The 15,416-nt window shown below is 42.3% G+C and overlaps 1 protein-coding gene across 1 annotated transcript in view; it reads left to right on the forward strand.

Annotated features, from left to right (window-relative positions):
- The window catches only part of PCSK2 (proprotein convertase subtilisin/kexin type 2), a gene marked incomplete at both ends in the record, with an annotated part of 92,825 nt that overhangs the window by 71,950 nt on the left and 5,459 nt on the right, over window positions 1-15,416 (forward strand). Inside the window, 4 exons of the mRNA XM_079532840.1 lie at window positions 747-835; window positions 3,137-3,312; window positions 13,344-13,559; window positions 14,839-14,939. Coding sequence (XP_079388966.1) covers window positions 747-835; window positions 3,137-3,312; window positions 13,344-13,559; window positions 14,839-14,939 — 582 coding nt within the window. The remainder of the gene's footprint in view (window positions 1-746; window positions 836-3,136; window positions 3,313-13,343; window positions 13,560-14,838; window positions 14,940-15,416) is intronic.

The following is a 15,416-nucleotide window of genomic DNA, read 5'->3' on the forward strand; positions in this document are numbered from 1 at the left end:
GAAATGCTGTGCGTCAGGCTGAGCCTTGGCCTCGGTGTCAGAGCAGGAGCATCTCACATTCAAGCTGACTGCAGGCTATCTGGGCACTGACAGCTGCAGCTCTGTGCCAGCTCGTGGCTCTCTTGGCAGCTGGACACTGGAAGGGATGGATGCCCTTGGCCACAGCTCTGCTGCCAAGGAATGTGCTGGTCCTTGTGGTTCTCTTCTGCTACTCCAGCTTGACGCTGCACCACCTCTTTCTGTAGCATTCCTTGTGGGCAGTGGTATGTATCTGATAGGTGTTTGAGGAGAAAAACGTATTCATGGGGCTCAAAGTAATAGGCGTCACATGGCCTGGTCGCAAAAATGCAGGAATTGGTGCTGATTGTAGTTTTACACGGTTGTTTCCAGGAATGGTTCCTCTGTCTAGTAGCTGGTCACAAGGCAGAAGCTGCTTGACAGCCAGAGTTGGAATGGTCTGAACAACTTCACAGCTAAATGAAGCACAGGTCTCTGTGTTAACCTCAGAGCAAGCATCATTCATGCTGCAGAGGGGAAACTGATTATTTGCTGCTCAGGATGGAATGAACTCATCCAAGTATCCTAGTGCAGCATTCAAGTTTGCCATGGGTTTTCCTCTGAAGGGCTGGGCCCTGACTGCAGTGAGGCAAAGACAGGACCAGAATGATGCTCCTTTGTCCAGCATGTGCTGAGTGACTGCTGCATTAGCTGGGGTTAATGTGGTGTCTCTGTTTTCCCCTCTGCAGCCACGGGACCCGATGTGCAGGAGAGGTGTCTGCAGCTGCCAACAACAACATCTGCGGTGTGGGAGTCGCCTACAACTCCAAGGTGGCAGGTACAGTACCAACCCTAGCAGTCCTGACAGCACTGTGCTTCATGCAGCACTGCTCTGCAGGGACAGGGAGCATAGCCCAGCCCAGGACTGCAGGCTGGCACTGGGCCATGTGTTTATTACTTCTCACACTAGCTGTGGAGAGTCTCTGCTGCCTTCACTGAGGGCCCTATATAGCTTCTTCAATGACATTGCAAAGGAGCAGCTCTCTTCCTCCTTTTGTTAACCTCTGTATTATCATTTTCAGTGCTCCTTCCCTGCGTCGTGGCAGAATTGTTTGTGGCAAATCTTATTTTTCAGGAGAGAAGGTGCAAATTCCTGCTGCACTTGGAACCTGCACTTGAAAATGCAGATCCTATGCTGCTTGTATGCTTTAGGCTTTCAGAATGCAGGCCCTGCAGTGCTGTAAATCTCTGCAGTTGTTGCTTTCCTCCCTTCTAATGAAGAATGTGGAGTGGTAAGAACAGATGCCCAGAGCAGACTGGCTGGTGCTTAGCACTCAACATTCTCTCCTCAGGTGTGCTGGATATTTTTACTTTGAGGTAGCTTTTTTTCTGCCCTGATGGACTGAGTACAGAGATTGGAGCTGAGCTCTTGAACAGGATATGTCAGTTGAGTTTCATCCTAAAGAAATCCATTTTCCTCACTGTATGGTTGCTCCACAATGTTAGGGAGGGAGTAGCAAGTGGAGATGGGTGCTTAGGAATTACATTTAATTCCCCAGCGCATTCTAGAAAACTCCATCATAAATGCACCCGTTGGTTCCTCTGCTTGGCCTGGTTCACTGCTGACACAGAGGAGTAAGGGAAGGCCACATTTTGCCTGTCACCTGCACATTCCAAAGCAGGACCTCCAGGACACCAAGCTATATGTGCTAAGCAGTTACCCCCATAAGTGTCGCTTAGGAATTAGTAACTGGCCAAGGAGGTCTGGTGCTTGCCTTTCTCCACCAGTAATGACGATGTGTCTTCCAAGGATGCAACGTTTCATGAAATGTGCATTCTGGCAATCACTTTTAGAGGACTGTGAATTGAGGCATAGGAATTTAACAGCACCTCATATTTATTTGTAGTATAATCTACTGCATCAAACTGGTTGTTTAAAGATTGAAAGCTGAAGGCCTTTTCTGAAGACAAACAGCCTGCCAGATTTGCCTGCTGTGTAGCAAGATCCCCAGTGATTTGGGGGAATGGTGCTTTCGTATATGAGGACAGTGTGCTCCTGCAGCACCACCGTGTGGTCAGTGGAAAATTAATAGGAGCTGATAGTCCGCATCTCACATGATTCAAAGGTGTATTTGCAGGTTGGATTGGAAGTTGGTAAGCAAGGATGTGGGGAATTGTGTGCTTTGTTTCTTTTACCTCTTTTTTTTGTTTTTTTCCCCTCGGATCAAACCAGATGGCTTGGCTCTGTCTGTTGTCCCTCATTTCCCTAGGATCAGTCATCAATTCTGTGGTTTCAGTGCAGACCTGCATTTTACAAGCACATCATGGGTTTTCTCAGTCACTGAGGTTCAGTGTAGAAACTAGTTTCTAGCCTAAATTAGCAGGTCATGAATATCCAGCTTGGGTCAGTTTTCCAAATACCACTCTTTCCAGCCTTGTTTGGCCCATAGATTTTGTATTGCATACAGTGAAAGCACTGGCTTCCAAATCAAGCTCCCACTGCCATTCATACTGCTTGGCTCTGTGGTGCTGACTTCTGCCACATCTCTGTCCTGAAGCTGTTTGGAAAAACACAAAACTTCAACTCAAGGCCATAATGAGATCTGAAATGTGTCCCTGGCTGCTCAGGTCTCATCCAAAGGCCCAGAGGTTGGCTGTCAGCAGCACTGTCCTGCATAGGGGAGTATGATAGATGCAAGGGCTTGGACTGCCTCTGTCCTACGCTCTGCCTTGCTTTGGGACAGTGCTCTGAGGTTTTATAAAGTTGACACATCCTTGGATCATATCAGTGAAACTCTGACTCAATTCCTATATAAAAAATGTGATCTACATACTTTTAGTATTTCATTACTATAAAATGCTGAGATTTCTTAACAGGAATGTTTTTCAAGTGTTTTTGAATAGCAGATGAATGATGCTATGTACTTAGAAAGCAGTGAAGTGTTTTTTCTTTCTGGGTCACGCCACATTGCTATGGCTGGGTGTGTATGTGCTTGCATCCTGCTGGGAGGTAAGCACACCCTGATGCAAAGTGTATGGTGAATGCAGAACTGCTGAGTGACCAAAACTGCCAACGGGTCTGGGGGAGTTACTCAGGTGCTGCTAGGTGATATCATGTTTATGCTGATTAAATCCACAGGTATTCGGATGCTTGACCAGCCATTTATGACAGACATTATTGAGGCTTCCTCTATCAGTCACATGCCTCAGGTCATAGATATCTACAGTGCCAGCTGGGGACCAACTGATAACGGAAAGACTGTGGATGGGCCTAGAGAGCTAACACTACAAGCGATGGCAGACGGTGTGAACAAGGTAACAATCCTATTAAATAACTGAGGTATTGGGTCAGGGGGATATGTACACACTTGCAGTAACACCAGGAGCTTAAGCATATGTGATAGGTGCTGCAGAACACAGTGCAATTATGTAAATTGTCTCAGCTTTCAGTGGGTTCCATTGATGTTCTCTCTGCAATATCTTGGCTTTCTTTTTTTAATCATGTTGTCTCAAGATACTGTGCTCTCTTGCATAGAGCTGTTTTAATCTCTGTTCAGCTTACATAGGCTTTTTATATGCCATCACAGTCAAAATTGAAAAGCCTGATCACATCCTGGCTCCAGAACCCTGTAAATGTTTCCTAACTTAAAAGATGCTAGCTATACTACTGATGTCACATTGTCTTTTTTGATGTGCTGCCAGTTTAATTGTCATTTCAAATTTATTGTGTCTTTAAGGTCACTTGCGTGGTCTTTATTACAGCTGTAATTGTACCACCACTGTCTGTGGAGTAATAGTCTCCAGTACCAGGTCCCTCCTTGTTTTATTTCTATCCTTTCACTTCTTTCAAAGACACTCAGTATCATCCTGTAATCTGTAAAACTGTACTTTATTAATAAATTCAGGTAAAATGTGTACCACAGCTCAGAGAGAAAACAATCTGGTTCAAAACAAACATTATATGGTTCCATCTCCCCTTTGGTGTCATGCAGGTGTGCCAACCACAGTTATTCCTGGTGCTGCAGGGAATAATGCTACTCCTCCTGTTGACTCTAGATGGGTTTCTATAATGAGATTATTAGAAATTGCTCAGAACATCTGGGGTAGTTTTGTGTGGGAGCTCTGCAACTGCTCATTTTCCATCCACATTCTTTCTTCCTCTTGTGCCAGTTTCACCCATACTTCATCACCACCTCTCTGTGAACAATCAGTTTACCATGTTTTGTGTCATGGGAATTAAATCTATTGCTACATGTGCTACATGCTACATCTAGTGATACATGGTAAAGCATCCAAAGCTTTCTCAAAACTGCAGTCTCTAATGTTTTACCTATAATGGATGAATTATGGACATCTTCATGCTCTTACACACAAATTTGGAAACATGGGGATCAGGTGAGCAAATTCCATCCCACTGTAAGAGTCAGAGATCGCCTCACGAAACTGAATGTGTACAAGTCTACGGCAACACACATCCCAGGATCTCCCATGCATCCTCATAAAGACTTTCCTGATCCCCTTAGATACTTCTGTTTTGGGGAGAATCCTTCTTCAATGTGTAGCACAGCTGTATTTTTAGCAGCACCCTGATGTGCTATTGGATACTTGATTTTTCTTCCATTAATGTTGGATGGAGCAGAGATAACCTCCCATTCCAATTTTTTGTTGTTCTACTTCCATGCAAAACTAGTCAAGAAGTAACAGAAAAGGCATGAGTAACCCAGGAAAGGTAATGCAAACTAATCTAAAAGAAGGCATTTAACCCTTCCAGGAGAAGCAGGTTTTACTTTGGAAGGTTTGTTGTGTTAAGTTGTTGTTTTTTTATTTGTTTCATTTGTTTTGTTTTTTCCCAGGTTAATATTTAAAAGAGCTTTCAATCAACTTGCTGTTATGTCCCCATGTCCTCTATTTTGTGGAGTTACGCTGACATTACACCTTTCTAAATGCTTAAAAAGAGATAAGAGATTTTTCTTCTCTGTTGTATTGTCCGGTCACATAACTTTTTAATGCCCACCCCTTAAATGTGTTGTCAGTCTCATTAAGAAGTAATTTACAGTATGAAGGTCAGGAAGGATCTGGGATCTCCTAGATCTCTTAGGCTGCTTGCTAAGGAGAGAGAAGGGTGCTGGTGAGGTGCTTTCTGGAAAGATAGCTCTCATACCGTATCAGAAGGCATGAAATGAACAGAAGAGCTCAAACTAGGAAACAGCTCTGTCAAACAACCACTGTGGAGTTGGAGGGCAGAAGGAATAGTATTGGATTGTACCTGAGAAAGATACTGTTGTCTAGGAACAATTACACTTAATTTTATAGTGGCAGTATCCTAGATATCTCCTGGCAATACATGCACGGAAGAAGAGATAGCTCCCCTCTAGATAACTCCCTTTGCATTTTGGCATAGCTTTATCTACCCTAATTATGTTCATTACATTTCCTGTCACAGAAAGGTTTGGGGATATAATTTGTTCTGATTTCTTTTCATGGAGAGCCAGATTTCCCAAAGGCATTTCATCATTTCTGTGGATGCTGGGAACTCTCCATGGTGCTTTGAAAAACCCACTACAGGCTTCCCTGCGTGTAAGGGAAGATTAACAGGCTTTTGATATGATACCATTCTACCTATCTTAGGTCTACAATCTACACGCAAAATTCTCTACTGAGTGTACGAATGTAAACCTCACTTTTCAGAATTTTTATATATATATATATATTAAAACAACACTTCCTATTAAAGAGAAAAGTAGCATATTTTACAAACTGAGACAAATAAATGCAGGAACGCTTTTTCTCAGTCTAGGGCTGATTCTCACCAGAGTGATGGTTCATAAATTAGTGATGAAACTGAAATATTGGCAGGGAGGAAGCAACATGCTAAGAATAAAAATGTGTTGTTGAACTAAAAGCAATACTTTCAAATATCCTGGAAGGAAATGGAAGATCTCTTGCACAGAGCAAGATTAATATCCTTGCCTCTAAGGCAATAAACTAAGAAGAAATTGGGAATGAGATTAAATTCTTAAAGGGAATATGCAGTTAACTGAACTGACAAACACTGGTAACATTTGCTTTGTTGCTGCCATACTTGGGAATTTATCTCAAGGAGAGATGTGAGTTTCATTCTTACCCAGACTCCATTCTGGTGTCTTGTCTTCGGCATCCTCCTTCCAAACCTGCTGGGATGCCTCTTGCAAGCACTTGCCTGACAACTGTAACATGATGATAACACTTCTAGTTTGTGTATCTGGATGTGTGGTTTGAAGCCATGCATTCATAACCAAGTGTAATACATGTAATCAGAAAGTAGTTAGCTGTTGTTTGTTGCTAGGCCACAATTCACTCACTTTTCATACAATCTGCTCTTCACTGTCTTATCGGAGGACTTTTGTTTAGGGGCAGTAGTCAGCAGTGTGACTGGGTCACTGAATAGTGGCAGTTGCATTGCAAAGATGTATGAGCTCACTGCTGAATTAGCAGGCACTTGAGGGTAGAGGTTGAAGTAGTTTTGTACACAAATATCCCTGAGCTGCAAGGCATCTGATGCTGGCTGCTCACTGTGGCAGGCAACTGTGCTAGACTGTGCCTGAGTCAGATGTTCATTAGGGTAGCCTGCATTGGGCTAAGGGACAAATGCGGTTCTGTCTGGTGAATGTGCTCTGTTGCTCCCTCTTTAAACACAGTTGCCAGGAGCTGTAATGGATTTATTTAATGAAATGTTACTGTCTGGCTTCTAGGCATCATCTGTGGACAGCAGCATATTGTGGCATATAGGGAGAAAAGAGTCATATTTCTTTACAGCCTCAGTAAGTCACCGACCTAACACTGCTCTGGATGTCCTGAAATACCTTACCCCTGTACCAACCAGCCTTCTCATATGCTCAGTTGCATTGCCCCTAATGTATTGCATGTTTACAGATACATTTTTTCAGTGAGCTATAGAGGGTGGTTATTCCAGGTGCAGAGCTACAAACTGAAACGCAGAGCAGGGCCAGAAACTGCCATGATAGATTTGGGAATAAATAGCCCAGTGTTGAGTAACAGCTGTATCATGGCTGAGAGGAACTTTCATTTCAGAGAAGGGGTGTGAGCCTGTAGTAGCATTCTGTAAAAAATACGGCTGGACAGAGCAATGCTGTGTGATTTATGTATCCCTCGTGTGAGCTGTGCTTACCTATTTTGGGGGCTATACAACTTGGAGGGACAGGTGGTTTCCCAGTGGTAGCACAACTCTCTTAGTTATGTATCTTTTGTTCGCTGGTACCTTTCAATCAGGATTATGTCATCAGACATCTTAAACTGTAAGGTAAGAAAAAAGTAACTAGCTCAAGAACTATTCCACCCACGCTTTACGGATATAACCCATCTTTAATGCAATATCCAGTAAACATTTCTTACTTGCTGTTTTATGAGTTCAATATTTCCAGCTTCAGCAATTGGAATTTAAGGCAGATATTAAATTAAAAAAAAAAGAGTAATCTAGTCTCTATCTATTGCATTTTTATGATATAGGCTTTTGTATTAGTGAGTTGCAAGGAGTTGCTCATGGACTGAATTAATTTCTTGAGACTTTGCCAGCTCATCCAGGATATATAAGACATGATCCATTCATGCCTGTGTTGGTGAAAATGTTGCTTCCATAATATGGTTCTACCTAAGAAAATGCTATACAAGTGCAAATTGCCAAGGGAGCAATACTAAGAATTTATAGTCTCATCATGGCTCTGTAATTGGGCTCAATAGTAGAAGAAGAAAGGATAGCATGGAAAATGAAATATTTCTCATTTGCCTCCATCCAAGGCCAAGCACATTGCATTCTTCTTGCTGTTTGAAATATGCTGAGATTGGTACATTATTAATGTATATGCAACTACATCTAACACTGTTTTGTTGGCTCAGTCGCCAAGTGAGGATAGGGAAATTATTTTATGACATTGCCTTCTGATTACTTCATTTCTAAGGAAGCCTTACAAGCTTCTTTGTAACTCTGGAGCCCTTTACTATCATATTGCTATTGTGTCTAGAATATGCATTGCAATTACAAGTCTTGTCTTACATATTTAAGCTAAAATCAAACCAAATTACAATTCCACATGAGTATATTGTATGTCAGCTTTTCTGATGTTTACCCATTTGGCTGAGTGGGATACTTTCAGGCTTCAGTAAAACAGCATGAGCAGCTTTTCTAACCTAGTGATGGGAAGCACGCCCCATCACCATGAACAAGTTCCAGATTTGGAGATCAGTCTGTGAGCATCTACTTTCTTGCCACAGCTCAGGGAATGAATACGCACATCTGGGGGACAGGACAGGTGTAAATCCCAAATCTCATTGGTTTCTGTTGTGATATCTGCTGCTTCGGGCATGCCTTGGTCAGCTGAAGACCTTTTGTAAGACTATTGTAAGACTATTGTAAGACTATTGTAAGACTATTGTAAGACTATTGTAAGACTATTGTAAGACTATTGTAAGGCTTGTGCTCCACCTGATCCTGCGACAACGTTAAATATTGCCCTTCACAAAGATTCAGATGACTGTCACATAAGGAGTAGAAAACTGCTGTACTGCAGTAGCTTGGACCAGCATGGAGCAATGGGATTGATTTTTTTACAGATGTTACCAATATCAGAATTGTATCTGCAGAATTGTTGGGCTATAGTAATGTGTTATCACTTGTGGTGTGCAGCTCAGGATCCAACAAAAAGGAATTGCTAGTTTAGGCTGAGCCAGAGCATTTCAATTGATGGATTTTGCTTATTTTGTACTGATCATCAAGTTCTTTTCTTTTGTAAAATGGATCAAATTTATGTTGGAGAGTAAATTTGGAAGGGAAAGAAGAAATGTTTGATTTTGAGCAGGCGGAATTATTTTATTTTTAAATAGAATCTTTTCTCTTGGCATTTTCCAAGCTCCTTTCCTGCTAAGGTGAACCATAATTGAAAGCTGATGCTGCTTCTTTTCACCAAAACTGTATTTTTCCACTCATTTCTCTTGGCTAACAGAAGCCCATCTAGTTTCAACAATAATTTAGGCATAGAAAATAGCTCAAGCACTATTTTTAGTGAAAGGAAGTATTAACAATTGCACAGTTAATTGGGGATTGTTGGAGGGGAGTTCAGTATTCTTCTGTGACCTAATAAAGACTGGAGTAAGTTATATAAAGCATTTTGTTAGGGTTGACAATTCCAGGGCTCATTCTTTGAGAATCTCATAAAGGAATCTCATGCACTTGGGTGATTATGACTTGACCCAAATTGCTTTAGAAATCTGCTAGGAGGAACCAGTCAGCCAGCTAGCAAAGTCAATAAGGGCTCAATGGGCCGCTAGCTGGCAGCAGGTCAGGGATACAGGAGAACACAGGCAAACTCCAGAAAACCCTGGCAGTGCAAAAATAAAAACAGTAACAGCTTGGTGATGCCCAGGTCTTGCTGATTCCAACTGGCTTAAACCACACAGCTGGGCTACTTGCACAAGGCAGAGGTGGGGAGAGCTCCTCGATGGCTGGAGAGCCCAGCCCAATACATCCACCAGGTCCCAACAGCAGGCAGATGGTGCTGCAGCTCTTCCACACCCTTCCTTGCCTTGGGGTTCCCCAGCTGGGGAACATGATGGAAATTTCCAGTGCTGCAAAGCTCCTCCAGGCAGAGCAGCATGTTCTGGATACGCCATGCCCTGGGCTGCAAACCACAGTTTGCAGGATAATTAGCAAATGTTACTGAAGGATGCAGTTCTTAATTACAAAACATGTAAGGGTTTCCAAATAATTCAGTGCCAAAAGTTCTAATGATGCTGTTGAAAGAGAAACAAGGACTCTTTAAGGAGGAAATAAGTGGAAAATAATAAAGAATGGTAACTGGCCAAATCCTATCCAAAAGTTGCTAAGACCAATGGCAGAGACTTGAAAAAGCTGTAGAATTCTTTTGCCTTTCCTGGAAAAACAGCTCATGTCTTACCATAGCAGGCACAAAAATTGCTACTAAACTATACATAAGGTGCTGTGAGACACTTTTTTTTTTTCTTCAGAAGAAATGCAGAATTACTATTGTGTCATGAAAAAAAAAAAAAAAAAAAAAAAAAAAAAGTGCAAAGCCAGAGAGTCTGTACCAGAGACAGGCTGTAAAGACTGTGATGTTCCTTCCATCCACCTTTAGCAACCATGATGGCTGGGCTGGAATGAGCAACTTACAGGAGCTAAAGCAGAGGCTGAGCTGTTTTAGGGGCCCAGCTGTTACAGGAACACCTGACAGTCTTTACAAGAAGGGCCAGGGGAAGCTGAAGGAGATTTATTTGCCAATACCACCAGCTTTTATCTGGAAAGTGTGATCCAGGAATGAAAGCTTAGAGGAATACTGGCTTAGGCACTAGCCCAGCAAGCATGATGTATGAACACAATAAAAAACTGAAAAAGAGTTCACCTTAACTTACATAAAATGGATTAGACTGCAGTTCCCTGCCTGCTCACTTTTGCAAGGTTGTTCAGTAAAGGAATTTTCCTGGGATTACGGTCTTTAGAAGTTGAGAAAATGGGTAATAAAACTTCTCTGGGATATTTTTTGCCAGTAGCACAACATCTCACAAAGAGCACTGGAAATAGAAAACCTGCTGTTTCTGCCAAGAAAACTTCTCAGTAGCTGTCTGTGACTTTCTGAGCATATAGCCTTGCTCAGGATTTCATTCGGATTAGTGTGATTTGAGAGGTGAGACTCTTTTAGGCTGCTCCTCAATGCACTGAGATCCATTTTCAGCTGTGAGTGCAAGTTGTGGCTTCAGATGGCTCAGAAGTGTGAGTGACAAGCTCTGTATTGCTTTTGGGGAAAATGAACAGATTTCAACAGGATTGTGGAGAAAAGATACTCTTTAAAATGTACCTTCTTGTCTTGCAGTCTTCCCTCTTATTTCTCGATCTTCCTTCAGGCTCCCTCTGGTGTTTCTAGTGCCTATTACTAGCATCTTGTCCAATCTTGTTTTTGTCCTAAATTTACAGTAGTCTAAGTTGAGTGACACCACTGAAATTGTTGAGGTTCATAAAAGTTGAGATGTAGAAAGAGCTTTCAGTTGGCTTTAAGTATGATGCTTGGTTGACCCCAGTGAGATTTTTCTGGTTTACACAAATACCATCCAGGGAATTGAAAATTAACTTCCTTTGAAGCCATACATTTCTGCATGGTACTTGGAGTAATGCCTGAGGACAGTCAATGAGCAGTTTGCATGTGCAAACCCGCCCTAAGAATCATTGCAAATATTACACTAGGGCTGCTATCAGCTTTTTCCAGTAGTAATTGCCTCTTTCGAGTCCTGGCCGAAAGGGAAATGCAATAGAAATTAGAGTATTAAAAGGTAATTTAAAAAACAAACAAACAAACAAACCAGCATAAAACACCATTATGCCACACTTGTGGATGCAACTCTCATAGAAGTGATATCCTTTGACTGTTCTCCAAATAGACAGTGATGGCATTATACCTGCCCTCACTAGCACTTACCAGGCTTACTACACCCACAAACCCAACCCCAAATTTCAGTTCCGTTGTGGATGCCACCTGAACCCACCAGCAATCTGTTCTACCTGTTTTCTGCCATCCACCACAAATCCCATCTGTGGGGTGTGCTGCTTTGCAGCAATTCCCGCTTTTGGCAGCACGGAGCCATTTGCCATGCAGGGCAAAGTCTGCTTCCCGACACTGTTTGAATGCTAACTGCCTGGCACCAGACTGTTTCCCTGAATTTGTCACATGAAAATTAAGCGTTTCATCTCTCTTCAGAATGGCTAGAAGGAAAGGCTTGTTTAAGATCAGTCCCAGACATGCCAAACATCCTGTTCTTGGCACTAGCAGCGTGTCTTCCGGGGATGGGTGGGTGCTCTAGCTGTCATTGAGGCTGTCCAAAAGGCACAGATGGTGACACGGTGGTGTGATGGTGCATGTGGGCAGGACAGCAAGCTTGTGATGTAGTCTGGGAACTGAGTCCAAAGCCCAGGTAGCAGCAGTCTAGCACAAGCTCATTATTTTGATTTTATGTATTTTTGCCACAGCATCCTCTTCCTTTAAAACTAAAATGATTGATCTCAGATCTTGGTAGGAGTTCTCAGACTGATTTCAGTACACTTATTTCATAGTCATCATCTTAATTATGAAAATCTCTGTCCTGAGGTGTTACGTACCCCAGTGGCAGCAGACCTGCTGTGCAATTCAGTGGATTATAGTGTAACCCTCTAAGATGCTTGAAATAATGAGGTTGCTCTGTTCAGTGAGGTATGATGAAAAATAGAAGCTACTGCTGAGAGTTCAGATTTTATCTAAATTATTTGCAGAAAAGGTTCTTATTAAAATATCATTGCAAGTTGCTTTGTTTGCATATGCTTTAATTTCCATTTTTTGCTGGACAGTGAAAAGACCAGAAGATATTTTTTCTCATCGTCTACCCAGTGCACACACAGACAGTATGCTAAATTGAGGCCTTGTACCCTAGTGATGCTGCTGGAAGTAAACACTGGACATTAGACTAAACAGAGAGAAATTTTGGCTGTGCTGCTATCAGTGGGACATCTGTGCTTGGTTTCAGTGGCATTGATCTTCCTCCAAGCATCAAGGCTCTGAGGTCTTACCTTCTTCCAGTCTTAGGATGGCATGAGAAGACGGAGTGGAGTTGATCCCTTCCCACTCCTTGCTTACCTGAAATGGGAGAGAGGATACAAATTTTTTTAACAGGAAGGTCATAGCTTCAGTATCTCCCATTCATCTCTGCACTTTGCAGTGGTTTTGGTAGACCATCTTTCTGTAGATGATTCATTTGATTTCTTTTTTTCTGCTTGGTCATAGAAGCTGACTTGCCAAAAAAAAAAAAAAAAAAACCAAAAACCAAACAGCTCTGTGTCAGTGATACTTAAGAGAAAATCTATTGAGAGTATTGAGAGGAAATAGGTGCCGGCTTTACAGATTTTGTAGTCCTTGTCCAAACCTAATTAGATCTTACAAAGCCAGTGTCTGAGATGACCTATATTGCTTTTAAAAGAACACCTTCGTTAAAGCATTTAGACCTTGACATAAGCACTAATGAATCTATAAAATGTCTCAGCATATGGCACAGAAACCTTCAGGGCATCAAACAAAGCAGGAGATAAATGGAAACGCTCCATGTGCATGAAGTTGCAAAGTTGGCTGTGGCTGCCAGTTAACCAATTTTAATAACCTGCAGAAGCCCATTTTATTTCAGCGTACAGCTGGCGTATATTTTGTTTGGATCAGTTTCCTCCTTTAGAGACGTTTAGTTTCACAACTACGTGTGCTGTTGAGCATAGGTGCTGTTTTCTATTTGCAGTTTAACCCAGGAGGGCCAACTTTCCCTTTTCACAGGGCCGGGGAGGAAAAGGAAGCATCTACGTCTGGGCCTCTGGAGATGGGGGCAGCTACGATGACTGCAACTGTGACGGTTATGCATCAAGTATGTGGACAATCTCCATCAATTCTGCAATAAATGATGGACGGACTGCTCTGTATGATGAAAGCTGCTCTTCAACCCTAGCCTCCACATTCAGTAATGGGAGGAAGAGAAATCCGGAGGCTGGTGTGGTGAGTCCAGATATTATTGTGGTGTTGCTGCTGTCTTTTTGCACTCCCACGACCCGTTACAACTCTGACTGCTTTGGAGCTCCAGATGGTCCTTTGTTGAGATGGATATTTTCTCGTCTGCAGCATGTGATTGTGCCAAGGCTGTCAGCTGAGGAAATGTGGAATTAACATTGAGAACAGCAGTGATCTTCCATATCTTAGAGATTCATATATTTCGTGCTTTCCTTTATCAGAAACCAGATTTAGAAGTTCAATTGCCGTCTTTCCAGAGGACAATTTGACAAAAGGCTTCTGTTTAAAGCTAAAAAAAAAGGGTTTGATATCTGAAATCATCCTTAATTGTTCTGGCAGAGCAGTCACGAATCAGATTTCTGCTGTACTAGGAGCTGAACAGGGCAAACAGACATTCAGTTGCCTTAGAGGAAATGTGGATGTTCAGATTACCCTCAGAGATACAGTCAAGCATTGAGAGCACTGTGGAGCACCATACTCAAGTCCTTTACAGGGCCATACTTACTAGTGGAAAATATGTGTTTTCTGTTCGAGTCTAGCTGGGATTCCCTTCCACTATACTGCTATTCAACACCTCCAGACTAGCCAGGATGTAGTCTGATTCACAGAAGGGAAAACTGTGGTGTAGTAACTCAAGGTCTGCCCTTCCCAAAAACCATTATACATTTTCCTTAACTCTATCTCAAGCTCCAAAGACTTTATTCATTTTAGGTAGCATCCTAAATGCCTGTGTGCAATAGCAGATAGAAAAATACTGCTTTCTGTCTTGGTGTCAGCATTGTGCTGGTATCAGCTAAAGTGTTACCTTTGTAATTATCGCCATAAAATGCACTTCTAAGGTTTTCCTTAGGTCTGCATGGAAGTCTGCAGCCAGTCTTGGCTTTGGAGTTGTATAAGCCTTAGAAATCTCAGTACTGTTAACAATTCTAGTTTCCAACACTCATGACAACCATAATGAAACTTAAGGCGAAACTTAAGTTTGGTTAAACTTTGCTTATAGGAAATAACTGATATCTGTTTAAGTTTGAAACCTAAGTGGTAGTGAAAGTTGTTTTCCTACATCGTAACCTATTCTTGCATTCCTACCTTCTGTAACTATGTCCCCCAATACTTTAAATTCATACACAGTTCCAAAGAAGACAGATCCTCTGAACAAATGCACAATTATTCTGAAGTGCAAAACTCCACTCTCTATATTGTTCTACATCTGCAGCTGCAAGGAAAATGGAATAACTCATTTCATTAATTAAATCTAATATCATTGCAGGCTACAACAGACTTGTATGGCAACTGCACCCTGCGTCACTCAGGAACGTCTGCAGCTGCCCCTGAAGCAGCAGGAGTGTTCGCCTTGGCCCTGGAGGCTAAGTATGCTGTTAAGGCATTCCTTGTGAGCTCGGAGAGGAGTGGGCTTGGGGTTTGTTTAATGTTCATTGTATGAACATGGCTGCTGGATTAAGCAGGATGAACAGCTGATGCACTGTTGGATACAGCAGAGACATGGCTGGTGACTTACAGGGCGACCTGTGGTCTTCCCCAAGCCACAGGCAGATACATTTTGATTGAATTTCTCTCTGTGTGTCCTGTACATCCAGGGGTTTGTCTTCCCAGCACTATTTGAGGGAGAGGTTACTTCATTTCTCCACGTATTTAGTGGGGAGCTCCCAGCTTACAAAAGCAAAATAATGAATCTGTAGTATCAGATGGGAGTTGATCTTGTCCCACAGACTGTTCACAGTGGAAAATATATAGCAGAGTGAGTAAGAAGCAGGAATTAACAGTGATCTTTCATGTAAGCAGCCTGGGCAATCAGTTGTTTGGGGAGGGAGCGATCAGCCTATCCCT

This window comes from Tetrao urogallus (assembly GCF_951394365.1).
Source record: "Tetrao urogallus genome assembly, chromosome: 2".
Lineage (NCBI taxonomy): Eukaryota > Metazoa > Chordata > Aves > Galliformes > Phasianidae > Tetrao > Tetrao urogallus.